The sequence below is a fragment of the Glycine soja genome, chromosome 15 (assembly GCF_004193775.1).
Source record: "Glycine soja cultivar W05 chromosome 15, ASM419377v2, whole genome shotgun sequence".
Classification (NCBI taxonomy): Eukaryota; Viridiplantae; Streptophyta; class Magnoliopsida; order Fabales; family Fabaceae; genus Glycine; species Glycine soja.
Window position 1 is genome coordinate 40174916 of NC_041016.1, and position 19802 is coordinate 40194717.

Here is a 19802-nt window from a genome sequence, read left to right on the forward strand (position 1 = left end):
GCGATTTTACAATTTGAATCTCAATTTTATCTACCATGAATTCAATGGAGAATGAAATGAAGTCACCTACTCACCAAGTCTATACTAATTTACCGAATCACAGTAACAGAAGTAATTTAAATAGAAGATAATGTAAAACATACACATCAAACTTCTCCCACAGAGAAGATGCTTGCAACAAATCATCAGGTGAGATCAATTCTGTTTATTAAACAATCAAAAGAAGGGAAGCATTAATTCAAAAAATGTACTACTTGAAAGAAAATCATGTCAGAGGGAACACAGACAATATTGAAACCTATGCCACAAGCATGATTGAAGAGACAATATATATCAATAAGATTGATAATTCCCCCAGCTTTCTCAAGTGGAACTTTAACAAAATCTGCCAACTAAACATTAACAAGGACAGATTAGATTATTTTAAACAAATAGAAAACTAGCAAAAGGCAATTAGTCACATGACCATTGGTTAACTCTATAACATAAATAAATAAAGGCCATATTTTTCTTAGTACTTTTATACAAATGAGAAAAACATATAAAATGATACGCACACAGTCTGTAGGTGTTAGCAAGATATCAAATCAACAACTCATATCCCCAGGTATGAAAGACTGAATAGGAGAACATTTTTAAGGTTCTTGCATAACAATTGAGCCCAAAGACCAATATTGTGCAATGCAGAGGAATAGATACACTGTCTGACAATCTTTTTCATTCATCATGATTTAAACCATAGCTTTATGTACACGAAGAGCATATTTTCTTTTTTTCAATTAATCCAGGATATTCCAATCTTCTGCGGACTTTTTTTTTCAGAAACTGAACAATATGAGTCATGAGAATGCCCCCAATAAAAATAGCAGGAACAAAAGGTTGCATGGTAAAAATCTTCAATCGTGATCAAATCAAACTTTTAAATTTTAAGGAAAAAAGACCAATAATAATAATAATAGTAATAATTATTAATATCTTTCTTAAAACATGTCTTACAATTTGCATGATCTTTTGATTACTAAGATAGTAATGCATGATTGAGGAGGAGTGATAAGACAACCTGACGAGAAAGTTGTTGATGATACAAAGCACCCACAGACTCTTTGGTAACAGGGGATATAATACCAACACTCAATAACCAATCTTGCATCTCTTCCTTTGAACCCATCTCCTCATCATTAGTCGCATTGGTTTGAGAATTTGAGCCAGACAAAAGTTTTAGCCTCATTTTCTCTGCTAGCATCACCATCTCTTTAGCCTTGCTCTGCAAATCCAACATCAACCCAAAACTTAAGCACCTTTATCTTTATACAAACTAAAAACAAAACCAGCTAAAGAATTTCGGTACAAAAATACTTTATGATCTAACTACAGTTGTCACAATCAAGTAGGAGAAACTATGAGTTAATGACTATTTGCATAAAGTTAGAGTTCAGCGCACAAGTTCACCGATAAAATTATAAAAATTATGACATTTATTGGATCTTCGATTATTTGCCTTAGTGGTCCCTCATCAATTAAACCGAGTGATGTTTCTTTTTTTATTTACTAAGCCTAAAAAGAGAAGGAAACACATTTTCCACAAATTATTCCATATACACATAATTCAACATAGCCAAGGACAAATAGAGTACAATTTCATAAATCTGCATGATTAGGTTGCAGAGATAATATGATTAAAAATATCTTTGCCAGTATGATAAAAATGCAGCTTATATATGCAAGCATCACAGCCAACAACCACCCAAATTTCCTCACAGCTCATAGCCCAAGCAAGTCATGATAAGCATAAAGATTTGAAAAATGGTGCACTTGTGAATCCTGAACAAATCCTGTCAAGCCATAATTATAGGTTACAGCTCCCTTAACTACAAACCAACTACATTTTTCGGGAAACAGAATTCAATTAGATTCAATCCATCTATATTATCCCCTTTCCACCAAAAGTTCAAAGCAGATAATCCATACGGATCGGTTTTCTTGACACACGTATAACATTTCTCTCTCTTAAGAAAAATTTATCTCCCCACTCGTACATCCATTATCCGCTGATGAATTAAAAAGTCATTAGTAACACTTATCACGAAAGTCATTCCTCCCAAATACCATTGCTAAAATCATAACAACCCTCGTTTGATCCAATAACCAAAAAATTATCTATCCAATTTCCAATATTATTTTCACACACTCAATCAGAATAGACACAAGTAAACAAATAGGTTACATTTGTTAAATTATGTGTATACATGCTTGCTTCTATTTTCTGTTTAGTTTGTTTCAGAAGACAACATTGTGATGTCCCATCAAGCTGTTTTCTCATCAAGTCTTGTATTGTGTATATATGTATGTGTGTTAAAGGCAATAAAATTAAGCTAAGTGAGTTAACTTTTTTACTCACTAAAATATCAAAGCTTCAAGTTGGCATCAGAGCGGGTTCTGTTCGCCGCCGTCCGTCGTCTCCGGCCGCCATCGAAGCTCCCACGCGCCGCCACGCGCCGTTACAGTCTCGCGTGTTTTCCGGCACGTGAAGTCCACGCGCCGCCGTGTCGTCATCGAAAGCTTGCCCGAGTTGTCCCAGCAGCTTCGTCGGCCCCTCCTGAGTGTGTTCCAAGTGTTGGTTTTTCGTTTCAGCAAGCTCGTGTGTTAGCTTGTGCTTAGTTCTACCCTTTTCCGTTAGGGTTTTTGTCATTGATCAGAAATGACTTCTGCTGGACTTGCCTTCTCCTTTTCTGGAACCCCAACTATCACGACTGCAAAACTAAACTGGAAGAACTATTTGTCTTGGTCTGCTTCGGTTGAGCTGTGGTTTCTCGGCCAAGGACACCATAACCACTTGGAAAAAGGTATTGATACTGTTCCAAGTGACAGAAAATCTGAGTGGGAAAAGCTGGATTATCAGCTATGCGCTGTCTTATGGCAATCAGTCGAGGCAGATGTTTTGGAGATCCTTAGATCATTCAAAACATGTTGTTCCTTTTTGGAAGAAGGCCCGAGAAATCTTTTCCAATTATATTCAGAGTTTGTTTAATGCAACTATGAAGGTCACAACCCTCAAACAAATCAGTCATGGCATGATTGCACACATAGGTAAAGCTCGGGTTGCAGTGGAAGAGTTGAAGAAGTTCCTTGTGGCTGATTCGCTGGAAGAAGTGAATAAAAAGCTGGATAAGTTCTATATGGTTCTTATCTTGAGGAGTCTCCATTCAGACTTTGATCATGTGCGTGATCAAGTTCTTGTTGAAGATCAAGTACCATCGATGGATTCTCTCATCACTAGGCTGCTTCGTGTGCCCCATGCGCTGAAAGAAGAAAACCCAGCTGATATTATAAATAGACTAATCTAATTATAAATATAATTCCCACCAATACACTGTATGGTAGTTATATATATATATATATATATATATATATATATATATATAGACTACTCTGTTATCGTAATCCCCACGACTCTTATAGTATATAAGTCATAAGCTCCCATCGTTTTTAAAATAAATACATCGCTCATTCTACCGCAAGCACGTAAACTAGGTATTAGTGAGAATTTTAAAAAAATCATATTAAGATTAGTGTTAAAAAAAATTAACATGACTTTTATTGAAAGAAACATCTCAGCCTAGAAGTAAATTTATAATATAGAAGTAAATTTTCATAATTTTAAAAACTAAATTAACATATTTTCATAACTAGTTAACTTGTTACTTGTGCATTGTATATAATAAGATGTTTTTTATTTAATTAACAATTACAATAGGTAAGTACCAGTTCTAATAAATTGCAAAATTACCTCTTGACAGCAATATATAAACATCCATATCATATTTCTTCTCCCAGAGAATCGCCTCAAGCCATATCCGAGTCTGTAATGATTGTAAACAATATATAAACATATAAATACAATACAAAACAGAGAAAGGTTTATTCAAATCACTGAAATGAAAAAAGTGAATCCAACAAGGTACAAAAAATTTCAATTAGTCAGTTAGTCACCTTTAACGAATAGATAAACAATATATACTATTTATTTTAATAGCATCACCTTTAACGAATGTTAGTCACGATATTGGTCAAATTGAACATTGGCCAAAGTTCACCAAATAATGTTGGGCTGTCTAATGATCAATATTGGGCTTTCAAGTTAGTCAGCACAATAATAAGTAACAAACCAATAAAATAATAAGTACTGATCTACATGATTTTACAATGATATTTTTTTTTTCCGAGAACTAACTTCTACAAATTCGTTATCAAAGATTCACAACACATCATGTTTTCTCTCAATGTGAGATTCGTTTGAGAAACTAATTTCTTTTGATACATGTTTTCTTAAACATAAAGACCAATGATCAAATTCATAAATAATATTATCTATCAACCACATTACATCATATTTATAAATGGCAATAAACTTTCGTACATAAAAAAATAACAATATCACACTAAGCTTTACATTATGTATAAATACATTAAAAACAAATATTATTGGTGAAACTAAAATGTACGCTTAACCAAAATTTAACAATATTTACCAACAAATAAAGACAGTTGAGTGAGTCAAATACAATTAAACTAAAAACATGTGCAATAGAAGATTAAGTTTTATAATCCTAGTCAATTTTTTGTTGGATCTTGTAGTGTTATATAACTTTGAATGTTTTATTTAATTTTTTGTTCTAATAGAAGATTAAATTTTATAATTTTAAATTATTGTTTTAGGTCTCATAATGAGTCCACTTTCTAATATTTATTTATATTTTATTTTAAAATAATTAAAATTAATTAATCATTTTTTTAGTTTTATGAAAAGAGATATTAAAATATCATTTTTTGGATCTCCATGCAAATCTTGCTTCTTCTTATACAATAACATATCTCCACCGTAGACATCAATTATTTTTTGGATCTCCATGCAAATCTTGCTTCTTCTTACTAAAATTAGATCTTATATGGAAGATGAGCGAGTAATAACACACAGAAATTCTAATTATACACCTATAAAAAGGAAATCAAACGGCAAAAGAGTGTGTAGGTAGGCTAGTTATGATAATCCAATCAGAATCAGAATAATTTTGAGTGCAGGAAGAAAAAAAAAGGAGGAACAAAAGTAAGTACTAGTTAGTAACTCAGCATAAGCATGGCCCATTTTGAATATTGTATTCCAAAAATTGTTTATGCACGTGGCAAAGATTTTATTTTTCTTAAAATTTTGATAGAGATAGGTACCTAGCTAACCCTCCAAAATTTAATTGGATAACTGAAGTTGGTTGATACCCAAGTGTATATGGTTTATTGACAATAGGTCAATAGATTAGGAAAATTACCCATTCCACACATATGCAATTAACATATTCAATACAGTATGATTTTCTACTCTCTTTTTAATTAAATTATATTTTTTGGCAATTTATTTTAAATAATTCATAATTTTAGTTTCTCTTTAATTTATTTATAACAATTAATTTCTCCATTTTTTTCTTAATTCAAAGAATGATATTTTGATAGTCTACAGTCTATCAAATATTTTGATTCCTAACTTACCACTAATCAATTGAGTATAATAATTATAGATTCTCACAGTATTTGTGATATGAACCCACATGGCACAAGGGCTGACTTAGGATCGTCTAGGATTAAACCTTGATGGAAAATGCGGAAATTGATTAAGGAAAGGATGGAAAATAAGGTGGCTAATTTCGTGGGTCTTAATAAGGTGGTTCTTGGCATAAAATGGATGAATGGGATGGTAAAACGTAGGTTAAGTGGTGGCTGGACAGAAATATAGAAATGGCAATAACTGAAGCTACAGGGCTCCAAATGAGGTGATTCCAAAACGAGGTGAAAGATCTCGTTTTGAAATTCAATTTAGGCTCAAGAATCACTTAATTTGAGTGCGTAAAATGGGAGTTATGGCCACGAGATAATTCTGGGCAGAGGTGGATTTTCTGGAATTGTGGTTTGAAAGAACAAGGGTGATGATGAAAGGAAGGAAAGAATCACTCTTTCCAGCAAGGCAACACACAAAGGTTGTGAAAGTCCTTTGATACAGCCAAGGTGTTCTTGAATCAGTCAAGAATTTAGGAGAATCACTCTCACTAAGATAAAAGAGATAAACTCTAATTTTCTGAATAAAACTCCACTTGTGTCTATTGATAAAATGGTTCAGCTTATATAGAAGCTTTACATCAGATTTTAGTAATGACCCACTAACCTAGAATTAAAATAACTTAATGCCATTAACCTAGGGAATTAAAAAAAACTTAATGGCTGAGTGTAACTGAAATTGTGGCAACCAAAAGTCACCCCCAACAGCCAACAAGTCAGCCACCATTTGGTCTCCCAAAAGGCTGATGCCTAGGTTGCCAATTGGGCCCTTATTACAACTTGAACTAAACCTAACTAAAGCCCTTTTAATTGATTAACCCAAAACATATTTTTGGTCAGCCAACTTTACAAGGATTGGGCCATTATTTAGACAAACTAAACACTCTAAAAATTGAGACAAAGTGGTGTCATTTAGTCCTCCTCCATTTGGGTCATGATACAACTCACAACCTTGGACTTTTCTCCTTGAAACTTGGGCTTGTATTCAAATAGTATGGACAGCACTTGTTGAAGAGCTTCCTTGGCTTTCCTTGCTCTAGCCCTTGTCATAGGTCCTCCAAGTCCTTCAAGTGGATCCTTGCCCTTGCTCTTGGTCATGTCCTCATCAATTTGCTAAACTAAATATATAGCTTCAAGTTGCATATTGGTTACGTGTATATATATATATATATATATATATATATATATATATATATATATATATATATATATATATATATATATATATATATATATATATATTCAAAAAATTTCTCAGTAAGGCAAATCTAAAATTGAAGACGTTTTCCACACTTAGAGTAGGCAAATTCATTATTTTTGACAGTAAAAAACCAACAAATATACAAGCAAATTGAAGATGTTTTCCATATATATCTTCAAAATCAAACTTTCCTGCTGGTTACAATCGCCTTTATTATTATTCCTTCTTTTTTTTCCTCATCCATGTCAAAACACTCAATAAAAAGTTATAAACCCATCACGCCAAAGAAACAATAACAAGAGAAGCTACAATTGTGAAGACAAATATAAATAGCAGATACCTGACCTTCAGCCGTCAAATACAAATCATCTATAGAGCTTACCTGGAATTTTGTTAATTAAAAACCTTTTTCTATAGTCAACAGAATGAAGGATAATTTTAAGATCACAGTTACTTCAAAGTTCAGAGCTTACCTGCCAATCACTTCGAAAAGATAGTCAACAGCAAAGACAAGGGTTGTCTTTCCACAACCTTGAGGAGCACTAAAACCAATCTGTTTCATACATAATCAAGAAAATTGTTGTTATATTGAAAGAATATGCAAGAAAAAAAAAATCTGAAAACAAGCTCACAAATTACAAGCATGTTATTTATTTCTCTTTATAGAGCTAAAACATGACTGACAAATAAAACGAAAACTCCCTAAAATTTATCAGAGAGAGTGCCTTTTAAAAATAAAAATAAATAACACTATGGCAGAGAGAGCGACAAGTATGTAGCATCCCACTAAAGGAGGTATATCTTCTCCATCTTTGAACTTGGACTGATGCTCAGTAATTTGTTGTTCACATGCACCAGAGAAAGACAAGTACATAGTAATGATAAATCCTAGACTTTTGAGGCTCTGTAAGGAACAATTCATTAAGCTGAAACAGTCTGCATAGGTACCGGACATATAACAAACGTGTATTTTATTTTTTGTTCAAACAGCCTTTGCGACAGGTTGACTGTGTTTTAGGTGCAGCATGATTGTATGCCCCTCCAACAGTGAGCAGGTAAGCATATAACCACACAATTGCAATTGTAAATAAAACAACGAACCGATCAAAGACATGTTTTCCTTAATGTAGCACATGGGGTACAAACTGCCTGAAAACCAACAACTGTTATTTAAAAAAGTTTCATAAAAGCCATCATGCCATAAAAAGTAAAGAAATCAAGTGAATAAAATGAAGTGAGATCATGATGCTAAGAGTTTTTGACACTCTAAAGAACTCTACCTGCGAAACAAATACTAGTAATATATAAGCTCTGGCAGTCCAATCTCTATACATTTAGCAACCTACACACAAGCCTGGGATCAATATTGAATTTTTTTAATATATTAGCTTTGAACCCAAGCAATTTAAATATGTACTTACCCCAGGAAAGCCCAACTCATAAAGCCCAAAACCAACATGAGATACCAAAGGGACTGCTGAAAGTGGACTCAAGAACCTAAAGAAAGAAGTTGGACTTACATCACTTGGGAATATTACACTCTATTGCAGGAATGGTAAGTTCTTTTGATCTATTCAGTTCATAGGGACTACATTGTTGATACAAATTACATCGCACAAATCACTCCAACATGTCAGTATATTATGTACTTCTAACAATTTCAATTCAGAGTAACAACTGACAATGAGCATACATGGCAAAACATGCCCTGAATCTACATTACACATTTCAATTCAGACATTTTTCAACCAAATATTAAGACCATCAAAATATAATGCAGCTACTTACTAAGAACCTGAGACCAACCTTGCAACATTACGCCAAAGGCCACTAAAGCCTAGTACTATTTGAAGAGTTGAAGCAACAATAACAGCACCTTGGGTTGAAAAGTAATCATTGATTTCCTATTTTCTCTATTTCTTCTTTCCAAAGGTAGATTATATTAATAAACTTGTCATGATTTGTTTTGTCCAAAATTCATTAAAGTAACTCTCTCAGCTTGATTTGTCATGGTGTAGATCTGGGCTCAATCATTTGGCTGGTTCAAAACTATCCCAATGAAGCCCATTGTTTATGCGATCTCTCTCTAGATGCAGACCCACACACACGCGTATCCTTAAACAATATTTTATTTATTTATGAAAAACTAAAAGAGGAAGAGATAATGAACCTCACTTTTTCTCTCACTGCTCTTCCTTCCTAATTTCATAAAAAAAAAAAACATAGCCTAAAAGAAATTTGGCTTGCTTTTCTGAAAGGCTGGTATGCTATGAATGTGTAGCACAACAATGCGATGTCAACGACCACATCAGTATCAGCTAATGCCATTGATAACATGACTAAAATAGCAGCACATGAATTAACAAAGCAAATTCAGAAGAACCTAGTACCACTGAAAGTGATCTTACTAGAGAACTTTTACTAGCTTTTCTTCCCTAGTACCACTACATGCCTTCATCAAGCTAAAATGTAACTAAATTGCAGGCTGACAACCGATGTCTTAAAAGCAACAAGAAACAAACAACATACCAAAAATATAATTTCTCATCATCTCCAATTGCCATAGGCAGCTACCCAGCAACTCAAACAAAGGCTTGTATAACAATCCAAGTATTTCAGTTCAAATGGAGCATATAAAAGCAGTGGATGTCATAATGAACAAGGTGTATTGGAGGGTGTAACTAACCACGAAGCTAAAGTTGCAGATCTAATTAAAATAAAGAGAAAATTGGAATTGATAGACAATTAGTGTGAGACTATTTTCCTTTAAAACCTTCGAAATGCATACAAAATAACCAATCAAATTTAATTATTCTTTAAGAATTTAGGTCCTGTGGATCCTTACCGCACATATTCTTCCCTAATTCCATCTTGAAGTAACCATTGACACCCCAGTTGCTTCCCCATGAATTTTTAATGATCCAATACAGAACACCATCTTCAACTCCATACCCAACAGCAAGAACAGCATGATTTACATCCTGCCACACAAATTCATATTTATTAATGTCCCATCAATGAGTGTAAATTTGATAGAGTCAATGACTTGAACAACAACGTTTTTAGCTGTAAATTTGTAGACACCATCTTTTCCGGTGTAGGGATATGCTTCCTCTGTGTCAAGGCCACCATTGTATTTAATGTATTCAAAGGATTGGGATGGAAAGCCACCATTACAGCCAAAGTTATTGAAAGCACCGGCACAATCCACTAGCTGCATACTGAACTCCCCTGGAGCTTCCATTCCTGAAAACACGCGTAAGAATCTGCACACACCCGCGAAACTGTTCCATCTGCTCCCTCCCCTCTTTGATTTTGACAAAACCCCAATAACCTCAACGCTCCTCTCAAGTCAAGAATCGGCGCTCTGAAGCAGAACGGGAACGGTGCCGCACTCCACCGCTTTACGCCGGTTATCAGGGAAGGAGCAGAGGGCGTAGAGCGCCGTGGCGGCTTCTTTTCTTTCCCTTCCCTATATGTCGTGGAGAAGTGTCACGAGGGCGTGGATGGAGCCCGGGAAGGCTCCGATGGTGGCCTTGTTAACGTGGAGGACGACGAGGCTGGTGAGGAGGGTGGCGGCGAGGGCGCGACAGTCGGAGGGGGCGGCGGGGGAGAGGAAGCCCTCGACGACGAGGCTGACCTTGGCGTCGTTGTCCAGGGAGAGGTGGAGGAGGAGGGAGAGGGCGCGGTGGCGGAGGTCGGTGGCAGAGATGTGTTGGAGGCAGGTTAGGAGGGCGGGGACGAGGGCGCCAATGTAGATGCCACCAACGAATACGCGTGACAGGGCAAGGAAGTGGCAGTCGAGGACGACATCGAGCTCGTCGTGGAAGCGGGTGATGCTCTTGTGCGGGCGTGAGCTAGTGGCCAAAGCAAGAGTCAAGGGAAGCTCGAGAGAGTGAAGGGTTCTAGTTAAAGGATTAGGAATTTTAAATTAAAGTACACGCGACTGTTGGCATGGAAGAAAAATAGCGACGTTTCTATATATAAATCCATTATCGTTTAGGTTTCCCCTAGTAAATTTTAATATGGTTTTGTAAAACCATCTTAGAATGTGTGTTATAAATTCTTCTTAATTACAAAATTGTCACTGCGTAACATTCTAAGGCGGTTGCGTATAACCGATGTAGAATGCATGTCATAAAAAAGTAATTTTGTAGTAGTGGAGAGCATAATTTTAGATTAAGTTACATTTGTTGAGTCTAATGATGATGCTACTAGATTGTGACACCTATGTTTAGGTCATCTCAATGCAAAGCCATACTTTTACGACAAGTCGAAGTAGGTTATTTCCTTAGGTCCACTAAAACTACAGTGATTTTATTATATACTAATTCAATACGGCGGCAACCATTAATTCACGTCAAGTAACAAAGCCATATTTTGTTTAATGAAACAAATGTCAAGGCTTTAAAGTGTGCAAGTGTAGAATTACAAATTTATAAAATTATCATATTATTGGCCAATAATCATTGCAACAATATTTACAATAGTATTAATTAGTGAGTAATATTAACAGATAAATTTGAAAGTTTGAATGTTAATAGAGGAAAATAACGGTTAAATATAAAATTTAATATTTTCATTTGGAGTAGTCTTAAAATGAATAAAATGATTTTGATAGTAGATAACTAATATTAAGGTGTCATAATAGATAATATCCATGTATAATTCTTTTTATTTCCAAGCTCTACCATTCTATCATTTTTTTGTTATTTATTTTGCAACATTTTTTATTTATATTTTTTGTATTTTCATTTTATTTTATTCTTATACTTTATAAAGTTTAATAATATAATAAAATTTCAAATAGAAAATATGAATTTAGTTTAGAAAAAATAAAGAGGAAGAGGGTCAAATACAACAAAAAATTAATGGATTAGTCATTTTATCCATTGAAAGTTAAATATTAAAATTTTTCCATAAGATTAAAATATTAAGATTATGTTGGGATAAATTTCTCTATAAATATTTATAGAAAAAAATGAAGGCAAAATATAATGGAGAATTTAGATAAGAATAATTTATAAAAATGTTAAGTGCATAAGTTTATTTTATCGTATAAGAAAACTTCAATTTATTTTATTTTTTTCATAACGTGCTAAGAAAAAAGTTTATTCAAAGAGAATGTAAGTCTTTTTTGAAAAAATTGTCATAGGTCCCAAAACTTCTAGACACGACCCTATCTCAATGGGCATGAGATGGCCCAGCTTTATAAGAGATGACTCTTGAAAAGAGTTTGGAGTTGCAAGTTAGACTTGTGTAAGTATTGTGTGCTTGGGAGGTGTGGTTTAAAGCTGTGAAGCATACCACTAAGGGGATTCTATATTATGTGTATATTGATGTGTAGGGTCCTACTAAAGATTCGTCCTAGGGTGCTTCTTACTATTTTGTCACCTTCATTGATGATTTTTCTCGTAAGGTGTAGGTGTATTTCATGAAACAAAAATTTGAATTTTTTTAACATTTCATCCTTCCATAGCTTGAACTTCTCAAAAACTATAGGCGATGTGAGTACGACTTGTGTTTATGTTAAGAGCCTTGATGATAGCTCTTTTATTTTTCTACTACTGTATGTTGATGATATGCTAGTTGCTGGTAACCATTTGTGTGATGTGAATGAGTTGAAGTCACTGTTAAGCAAAGAGTTTGACATGAAGGCTAGGGTCTTACCAAGAAGATTCTTGGGATGGAGATTCACATGGACAGGAAATCCAAACAACTATGGCTCTCACAACATGGCTATGTTGAGAAGGTGCTAGATAAGTTCAACACGAGCAATGTGAAACCTGTGAGTACTCCATTTGCAAAACACTTTAAGCTTTCTATAAATCAATGTTCAAAGATAGATGTTGAGGTGAAGTATATGTCAAAGGTTCTCTATGCCAGTGCAGTTGGTTGCTTGATGTATGCTATGGTGTACACTAAATCAAATTTGACACATGCTGTAAGCCAAGTCTGCAAGTTTATGTCTGTCCTACGAAAGTGACACTGGGAAGCACTGAAATGGATCTTTAGGTACCTAAAAGGTACAACAGGTCATCGTATTATGTTAGACAGCTAGCAAGATGATCCTTCAGTTTTCATATTTGTGGATTCTGACTATGCTGGTGATTTGGATGATAGAAGGTCTACAACAAGGTATGTCTTTACTTTTGGAGGTGGGCCTACTTGTTGGAAGTCCATAATTCAGTCTCTTGTGGCAATGTCAACAATTGAAGCGAAGTACATGGTGGTAGCAGAGACCAGCAAGGAAGTTGTGTGGTTAGCAAGGCTAGTAAAGGAGTTAGGGATTGAACAAGGTGGAATTTGGTTGCATTATGATAGTCAAAGTGCTATCGATTTGGCAAACAATCAGGTATTTCATGCTAGAACCAAGCATATTGATGTGAGGTTCCATGAGATAAGGGAGCTGATGACATCTGGTCAGGTTTTGCTTAGGAAGGTTCACACTTCAGAGAATGCAATAATATGTTAACCAAGGTGGTTACAACCAACAAGTTCAAGCATTGTTTGGACTTGTTGTATGTTGCTTAGTGCTAGACGCGATAGGATCCCCAACCTAGGACACTATGAAGTGAAAGTGCTCTTTATCTTCAATCGGGCTAAATATTCGCCAAGGTGGAGATTGTTGTGCAATTCATATTTTATGGGCAGGGCAAAGTTGGAGTGAAGTGTAAGGATCACTTGTTGTTGGGTTACAAAGTTGGTTGGGGGTGTAGGGGCAAAGCCCTCGCAGAACACATAATGTTGTACATGGATTAAAATAATGCACCTGTAAAGATAATGTACGTGTAAATCTTAGCCCACGTGCGTTATCTTAATCCGTGTATAATATTACGTGTTCTGCAAGGGCTTTGCCCCTGCACCCCTAACCTGCTTCATAACCCAAGAACAGGTGACCCTTATACTCCACCCCAACTATGCCATGCCCATAAAATATGAGTCATGCACAACATGTACTTTATAATATAATTTAAATTGTGTATTTTTAAACTCGTGAAATTTAAAAATAATATCATCATTGAATATTCAAATTTATGCTAAATATTTCAAATTTATTTTCCTCAAAAATTGATTTTTTGTTGAATTTTCTTTTTAACAATTTTTGTTTCAATTTTAGGTGGACACCCCGTTTAACCCACCAACCTGTGATGGCTCAGGCCAAGCTAAAATTTTCAGGACCAAACAAAATGTAGGGCCTAACGAGCTGGGCTAGTCCATTTTAATAGCTCTAATTTTAATTTGGGTCAAAAATCATTGTATCTCCTAACCCATTGGGTCGAAGGCTAATCCAACTCGTGGTGCATGACTGTCCTGGTACAATGAGATTTTACACAAGGAGAGAATCAATCAAACAGGGGTTGTCATGCCAAACAAATTGTTCCTCTAGACGTAAACGCAGCAAAGCCTTACCCCAATGCACCTTTTTGAGTTATTTCACAAAATAGTTAAATCTTATTTTAAAGATAGTAACATAAATGAATTCTACAATTTAAACAATTATAAATATGTATTTGTTATATATTTAATTTATATATTTCATATAGGTATTACATTATTATTAATTCATTACTGCACAAAGAAGCTTCAACGACGGATTTTAACGATTTACAAAGACGGTTTTGAACTGTCTTTGAAATAAATGTCATTAAAAGTCAAGACTTTTGAGGATGGTTCTATAAAAATCATCTTAGAAAAACGTGTTCTTCTGAGATGATTCTTAACTAAGAACTGTCTTAGAAAGGTATCATTCTAAAATGGTTCTTAATTAAGACGTGTTCTTCTAAGACAGTTCTTAGTTAAAAATCGTCTTAGAATATACACTTTCTAAGACAGTTTTTTAAAGAACCATCTTAAAATGTCTTATTTTTAAAAAAAATAAAAATTCTTATAAAATAGTAAATAAGGTTAGTAACAAAATTTCTATATCAATTCTAACCCAACTACATGAAATTAATAATTAATATAAAGTATTATAAACTCACAAATTAAAACACACCTTTTAGCATTTGCAATGATAAAGACATCCAAAGCCCAATTATGTAACTCTACTGAAATATATAACCATAAATTTGAATAATTGAATGTAATTAGTATAAATTTTTTATTAGTTTCAACCACAAATTTATATTGAAATGTATGTTTATTAAGAAGTGTGAATTAATTTTCTAATACTAATTAACACAAGCAGAACTTCAAGAACCTCTAGGCGTAAAAAAATTTAATTTGACAATTTAATCCCCAACTTAGCAGACAATTAATCTACAAGATTAACAAGGGGATCAAAATGGTTTTCCCTGGAGATGGAAAATTTGTCTGCCAGGTTTTATCAATTTGTAAATTCTTCCTCAATTAGTTAAAAGAAAGAAATTGGCCGATATATGACAATACTAGGTAGCATAGATATTATTATGGGAGAAGTTGATTGTTGAAATGATAATTTATTTAACAGAGATACAAGATATCTATTTTTTTTTTCAGATTGGAATCTTTTAAAGAGATATATGGAATTGTATGGGTATTTGCCCCTATTTTTATTCTTATATTGGGAATTACGATAAGTGTACTAGCAATTATATGGTTAGAAAGGGAAATATCCGCAGGGATACAACAACGTATTGGACCTGAATACACAGGTCCTTTTGGTGTTCTTCAAGCTCTGGCAGATGGAACAAATTACTTTTCAAAGAGAATCTTATTCCATATAGAGGAGATAGTCATTTATTCGGTATAGGACCATCTATATCAGTCATATCGATTATATTAAGTTATTTAGTAATTCCTTTTGGCTATAACTTTGTTTTATTTGATCTAAATATTGCTATTTCGAGTATTGCTCCCATTGGACACATAAGCAACATTAATAAAAACACATGATATAATCATCCTATAATAGACAAGTAATTTAGCAAGAAAATACCATAAAGTATATCTAGCAACTTGATGCATTGAATTTTTCCATAAAAAAAAACTCCATGCATTGAATTTTATATGGGTAAATTTCAATCAAAGAAAAAAGAATAAAATTCTAGTAGACAAACGTGCCATACGTGCCATACCAGGGCTACAGACAAAAGGAAAAAAAATATTCATTCATAGTTTCGAGAAGTAAGACCCCGGTGTTATCTATATCCCCATTTAGCTTCAAAGTCTTTGATCTAGATCTCGGATTCCAAATACACACAAGCAACCTAAAAAAACATAAATAAATAATGCTCTAGGTAGAGATAACACCCCACTATCTAGCTAATGAAATTCAATTTAATATAATATAAAGTAATTGTTTCTTATATTCCAAGGGTAATAGCAAAAGTCACACAAGTGAAATGCAATAACTATGACCTAGATAAATAATTAGGAACTGAAATCCCACTGACATGATACAAATGAAATCCACTATTCATGCATTAACATCTAAAATGTGAGTGAAAAATCATAATAAGAATGATTCCAGTTGGAACACGAAAAGGTTAAACTCTCCCAATTTAATAATAACAAAACTTAATTGCACTTTCAATCAATTTAAAATAGAGTGTACGCAATTTTAGATTTTGAGGCTATTAAATTTCTCTCTCTTTAAAGTCATCTAAATTTACTCCTATCTAAAATTCTGAAATTATCATTTTGTATCCAATATTTGGAAATTTATGATGGATTTGGAACATAAGAAATGTTAGTGAACTTTTTATCGAAAGATTTTACAAGATGTGAGGGGGGGGGGGGGGGGGGGTTGCACCATTTTTCCCAGTAAGATTTAATATTTTTGTTAATGATTTTTTTAACAAAAGAAGACTTTAAAATTTTTACTCAACTAAGTTATTAAAGATTTTGATTAGAAAACAAGAATTTAAAGTAAAAGAAGTTTAATAACAAAACTAAATATTTACTTAATTGTAAAAATAATGAAACTGGAATTGCGAGAAAAAATTTAAACTTAGAATCATGTATATTTCTAATTAAAGGGAAAAAAAATACTAAAATCCCAGAAAGACAAATCCAAAAAAAAAAAAAAAGATGGTGAAACTTCATAAAGGGCCCAACGCAAATTTCAATTTAGCATCACCAAAAAGCTATTTTAACTTGATGACTTAAACTGCTTACCTATATCAATTAAGCACATATATAGTCAACGACAGTATCACTCCTGTGAGCACAAGTCTCAGTTCCAATTATTATTGTACAAATTGTTAAGCAAATAATTTCTTATGCATACAGTATAATAACCATCATTAGAGACGATATATAGCTAGAACTAGACACAAAACATGTGAAAAATTATTGGTCAACAAAGTTAGTTGTTCAATTAACAAAGTTTTTCTTTTTTGCTTAAAAAACATTAGTTCATTCCGAAGTGATAGATGTTATTGATCAATAATCAATTTATCAAAAACATATTAGTTCATACCATATAGGATCACACATATGTAGACAGACACCATATGGCATAACATAACTAATAAAAAAACATGGCATAACATAAATAATCAAACCCAAAAAACAAATGATACAAGATTCATCCATGAAAGGTCCACCCTGAAAGCCAATTTCAATAATGGCATAAACCAGCAAATGGGTCATTCTTGTTCTAAAAATGAAAGCGTAAAGATAATAAAGGTGAATCAGAAATTGTACTTATACTCTTAGAGTGCGTTTGGATAGAGAATTTTAATTGAGGAAAATAATTTATCAAAGAATTTAAATTTCTATAATCTAGAATTCATTGTTTGAATGTTTTTTGTGAAGAATTTAAAATTTTGGTATTTTAAAACAGAATTTTAAATAACTAAAAATCTAGAATTTCAATTTCCTTCTAAAAGATGAGAAATTGAAATTCTCTTCTTATATTCTTCTTCAAGAAACAACACCGTTTGGACTCATGGAATATGGATCGAGTGTGAGTGTAGAGGAACAAGTATAATTAGTACACCAACCATATATTCTCTTTTTTTCACTCTCATAATTTTAATTTTTTTTATCCAAACACAAAATTTTAAAAATAAAATAATTTTAATTGAAGTATTTGAAATTCTTAGAATTTAAAATTTCTTAGAATTTTAAATTCCCTCATCCAAACACACTCTTAAGATTTTCTGATAGCAATTAAGTACTTACTGTTGCAACAATAGTGTCTTTGGCAACCAAAGTGAGGATATCAGCTCAAGAGACCACACCATGGCATTCAGCTTCAACAAGGCTCTTTATAATGCCAATGAAGTCAAAGCCTCTTACTGTAAGATTTGGACGAGCATTCTTCTCAACCTGATTGGTTGTTGAGTTCAAAAGGGCTGATGCATCACATCCCTGAAATGCTTCATCTTAGTTAGCTCCTTAACCTTAATCTAACAATAACATTGTACTTGTTAAGTAAAAATGAAAGAAGCTTAAAGATTGAAGCACATACCCTTACAAAACAGTCATGAAAGTGCATTCTTATTAATGCAGCTGCTAGTGATGGAGCATTATGGATATGGTCATGAACAAATTTCAAAACAATTTGCTCTATTTTTGGGCAACTGTTAACATAAAAACCAAGCTAAAGTTGAGCATGAGTTGATGCAAAGACTCAAAAACCTCAAGTTGCTTCCCATTTTGATGCAGCTGACAAAAATTCTAGAAGCTTGAGTGACTATATATAATAGAGTATAAAATAGTAAACACTCAGATGCTTCTTGAAAGCGGCAATTTTCATTTCTCTTTGTTGTTTCCACAATAATAGTCAGTGATTTATAGTCCTAAGGTTGAGCTACAAGTAACATGACAAATCATAGAGATGATCCATGCAACTAACATGTGCCATAAGGTGATGCTATACATTCTGCTTTACCATTCATTTGCATGTAATAATTGTACCTAATATAATAAAAAAATAATTAGTTGACAGTGCCCTTATAGGACAAAACACTTTTAATGTTTGGCTTCCTTTATTTAAGAGACTTGAGCAAATCATAAAATTGTTATGCAACAAATTCAACATTTTAATAAATATTGATTTAAGAGTTTTTGTAGTGCATAATGTTGGTGTCATGTTATCAAAACATGTACTCTTGGCATATGATTCCTAGGACCAGGTTCATCCAGAAAGTAGACTTCAAAAACAAAGGAAATATCAAAATAATTAAGCCTAATACCATACCATCTATTCACTTCAACTTATATAGGATTAAGGTAACTTCACTTAGTAGGTTGACATCTTGTGGATTTCAAATTAAAACTTATAGTATAACCATTTCACCATAACCTGCCACAGTATAAGACATGAAGCTTCAAAAGTGTCAATTTTAAAATGATTGAACACCGTGAACACAACCATTTTGTTAAAAACCACAACATGCAGACCACCAGCAATCATCATTTCATCTTGAGTTGTTTCCCATGCTTTCATTACCCAAGTCGGAGAGGGATAAAATCTTTCCAAACAAAGATCACGACTTTTTGAACGCCAAGATGCTACCTTTCTTCCAAAGTACACATGTACATTGCTGGGTTGTTTTTGTAATACTCAATAGATCCCTTCTACATTTAAAACCATTTCAACAAGAAGCAAGCTTACAGTTAAAAGGAAAAAATAGTCAAGGTTTAGCTATTTACCTTCTGCATAACTTTGATTGTCAACTCAACTTCCCTTTCCTGTAACCATCTCCCCTGAAAAGTGACATTTCTAGAACTTTGTATTTCCTTCCTCCAGCTTTATACGTGAAGTTAATGCATCCAGCTCTTCGTCCACCTAGAAGATGAATCACATTTAAGTTTAGGCATTATATATTAAAGATCTAGACGAAGAGAAAACAAAAAGGTATTTAAATAAAACAAATGAAGAATCAACATATAAGGTTGTTTCTTTTCCACGAACATCACTAAGTGAGTCATAGTTCTGAGTTCGCGACGAACCCTAGGGATCTCAAGCTTTTCCTCTCTGTCGTGGCGGTGGTCATCCCGACAAAGCGCGTGGTTCCCAGTGGCGGAGCCAGAAAAATTATAAAGTCTGGGCAAAAATTTAAAG

General features: G+C 33.5%; 1 protein-coding gene across 11 annotated transcripts; it reads right to left on the minus strand.

Moving 5' to 3' along the window:
* Nucleotides 1–40: 40 nt before the first annotated feature.
* LOC114386634 (thiol protease aleurain-like) lies at nucleotides 41–19762 on the minus strand. Of its 11 annotated transcripts, none has more exons than XR_003661130.1 (12): nucleotides 19653–19762; nucleotides 19391–19526; nucleotides 18204–19312; nucleotides 17915–18103; nucleotides 9648–9783; nucleotides 8224–8299; nucleotides 8083–8144; nucleotides 7276–7355; nucleotides 3788–3860; nucleotides 2399–3299; nucleotides 1061–1264; nucleotides 42–392 (listed from the first exon to the last, which is right to left on the minus strand). XR_003661130.1 is itself a non-coding variant. In XM_028346663.1 (10 exons), the coding sequence occupies exons 6-10, from the start codon at nucleotides 7755–7757 to the stop codon at nucleotides 234–236; spliced, it is 687 nt and encodes a 228-aa protein (XP_028202464.1). In that variant the 5' UTR covers nucleotides 7758–7947; nucleotides 8083–8144; nucleotides 8224–8299; nucleotides 9648–9783; nucleotides 17915–18103; nucleotides 18204–18356; the 3' UTR covers nucleotides 154–233. The 11 variants fall into 11 exon arrangements, 5 of the variants coding, with proteins under 5 accessions (XP_028202464.1, XP_028202465.1, XP_028202466.1 ...); XR_003661129.1 differs by having other exon boundaries at nucleotides 18204–19315; XR_003661128.1 differs by having other exon boundaries at nucleotides 41–392; nucleotides 18204–19526.
* Between the last annotated feature and the right edge of the window lie 40 nt (nucleotides 19763–19802).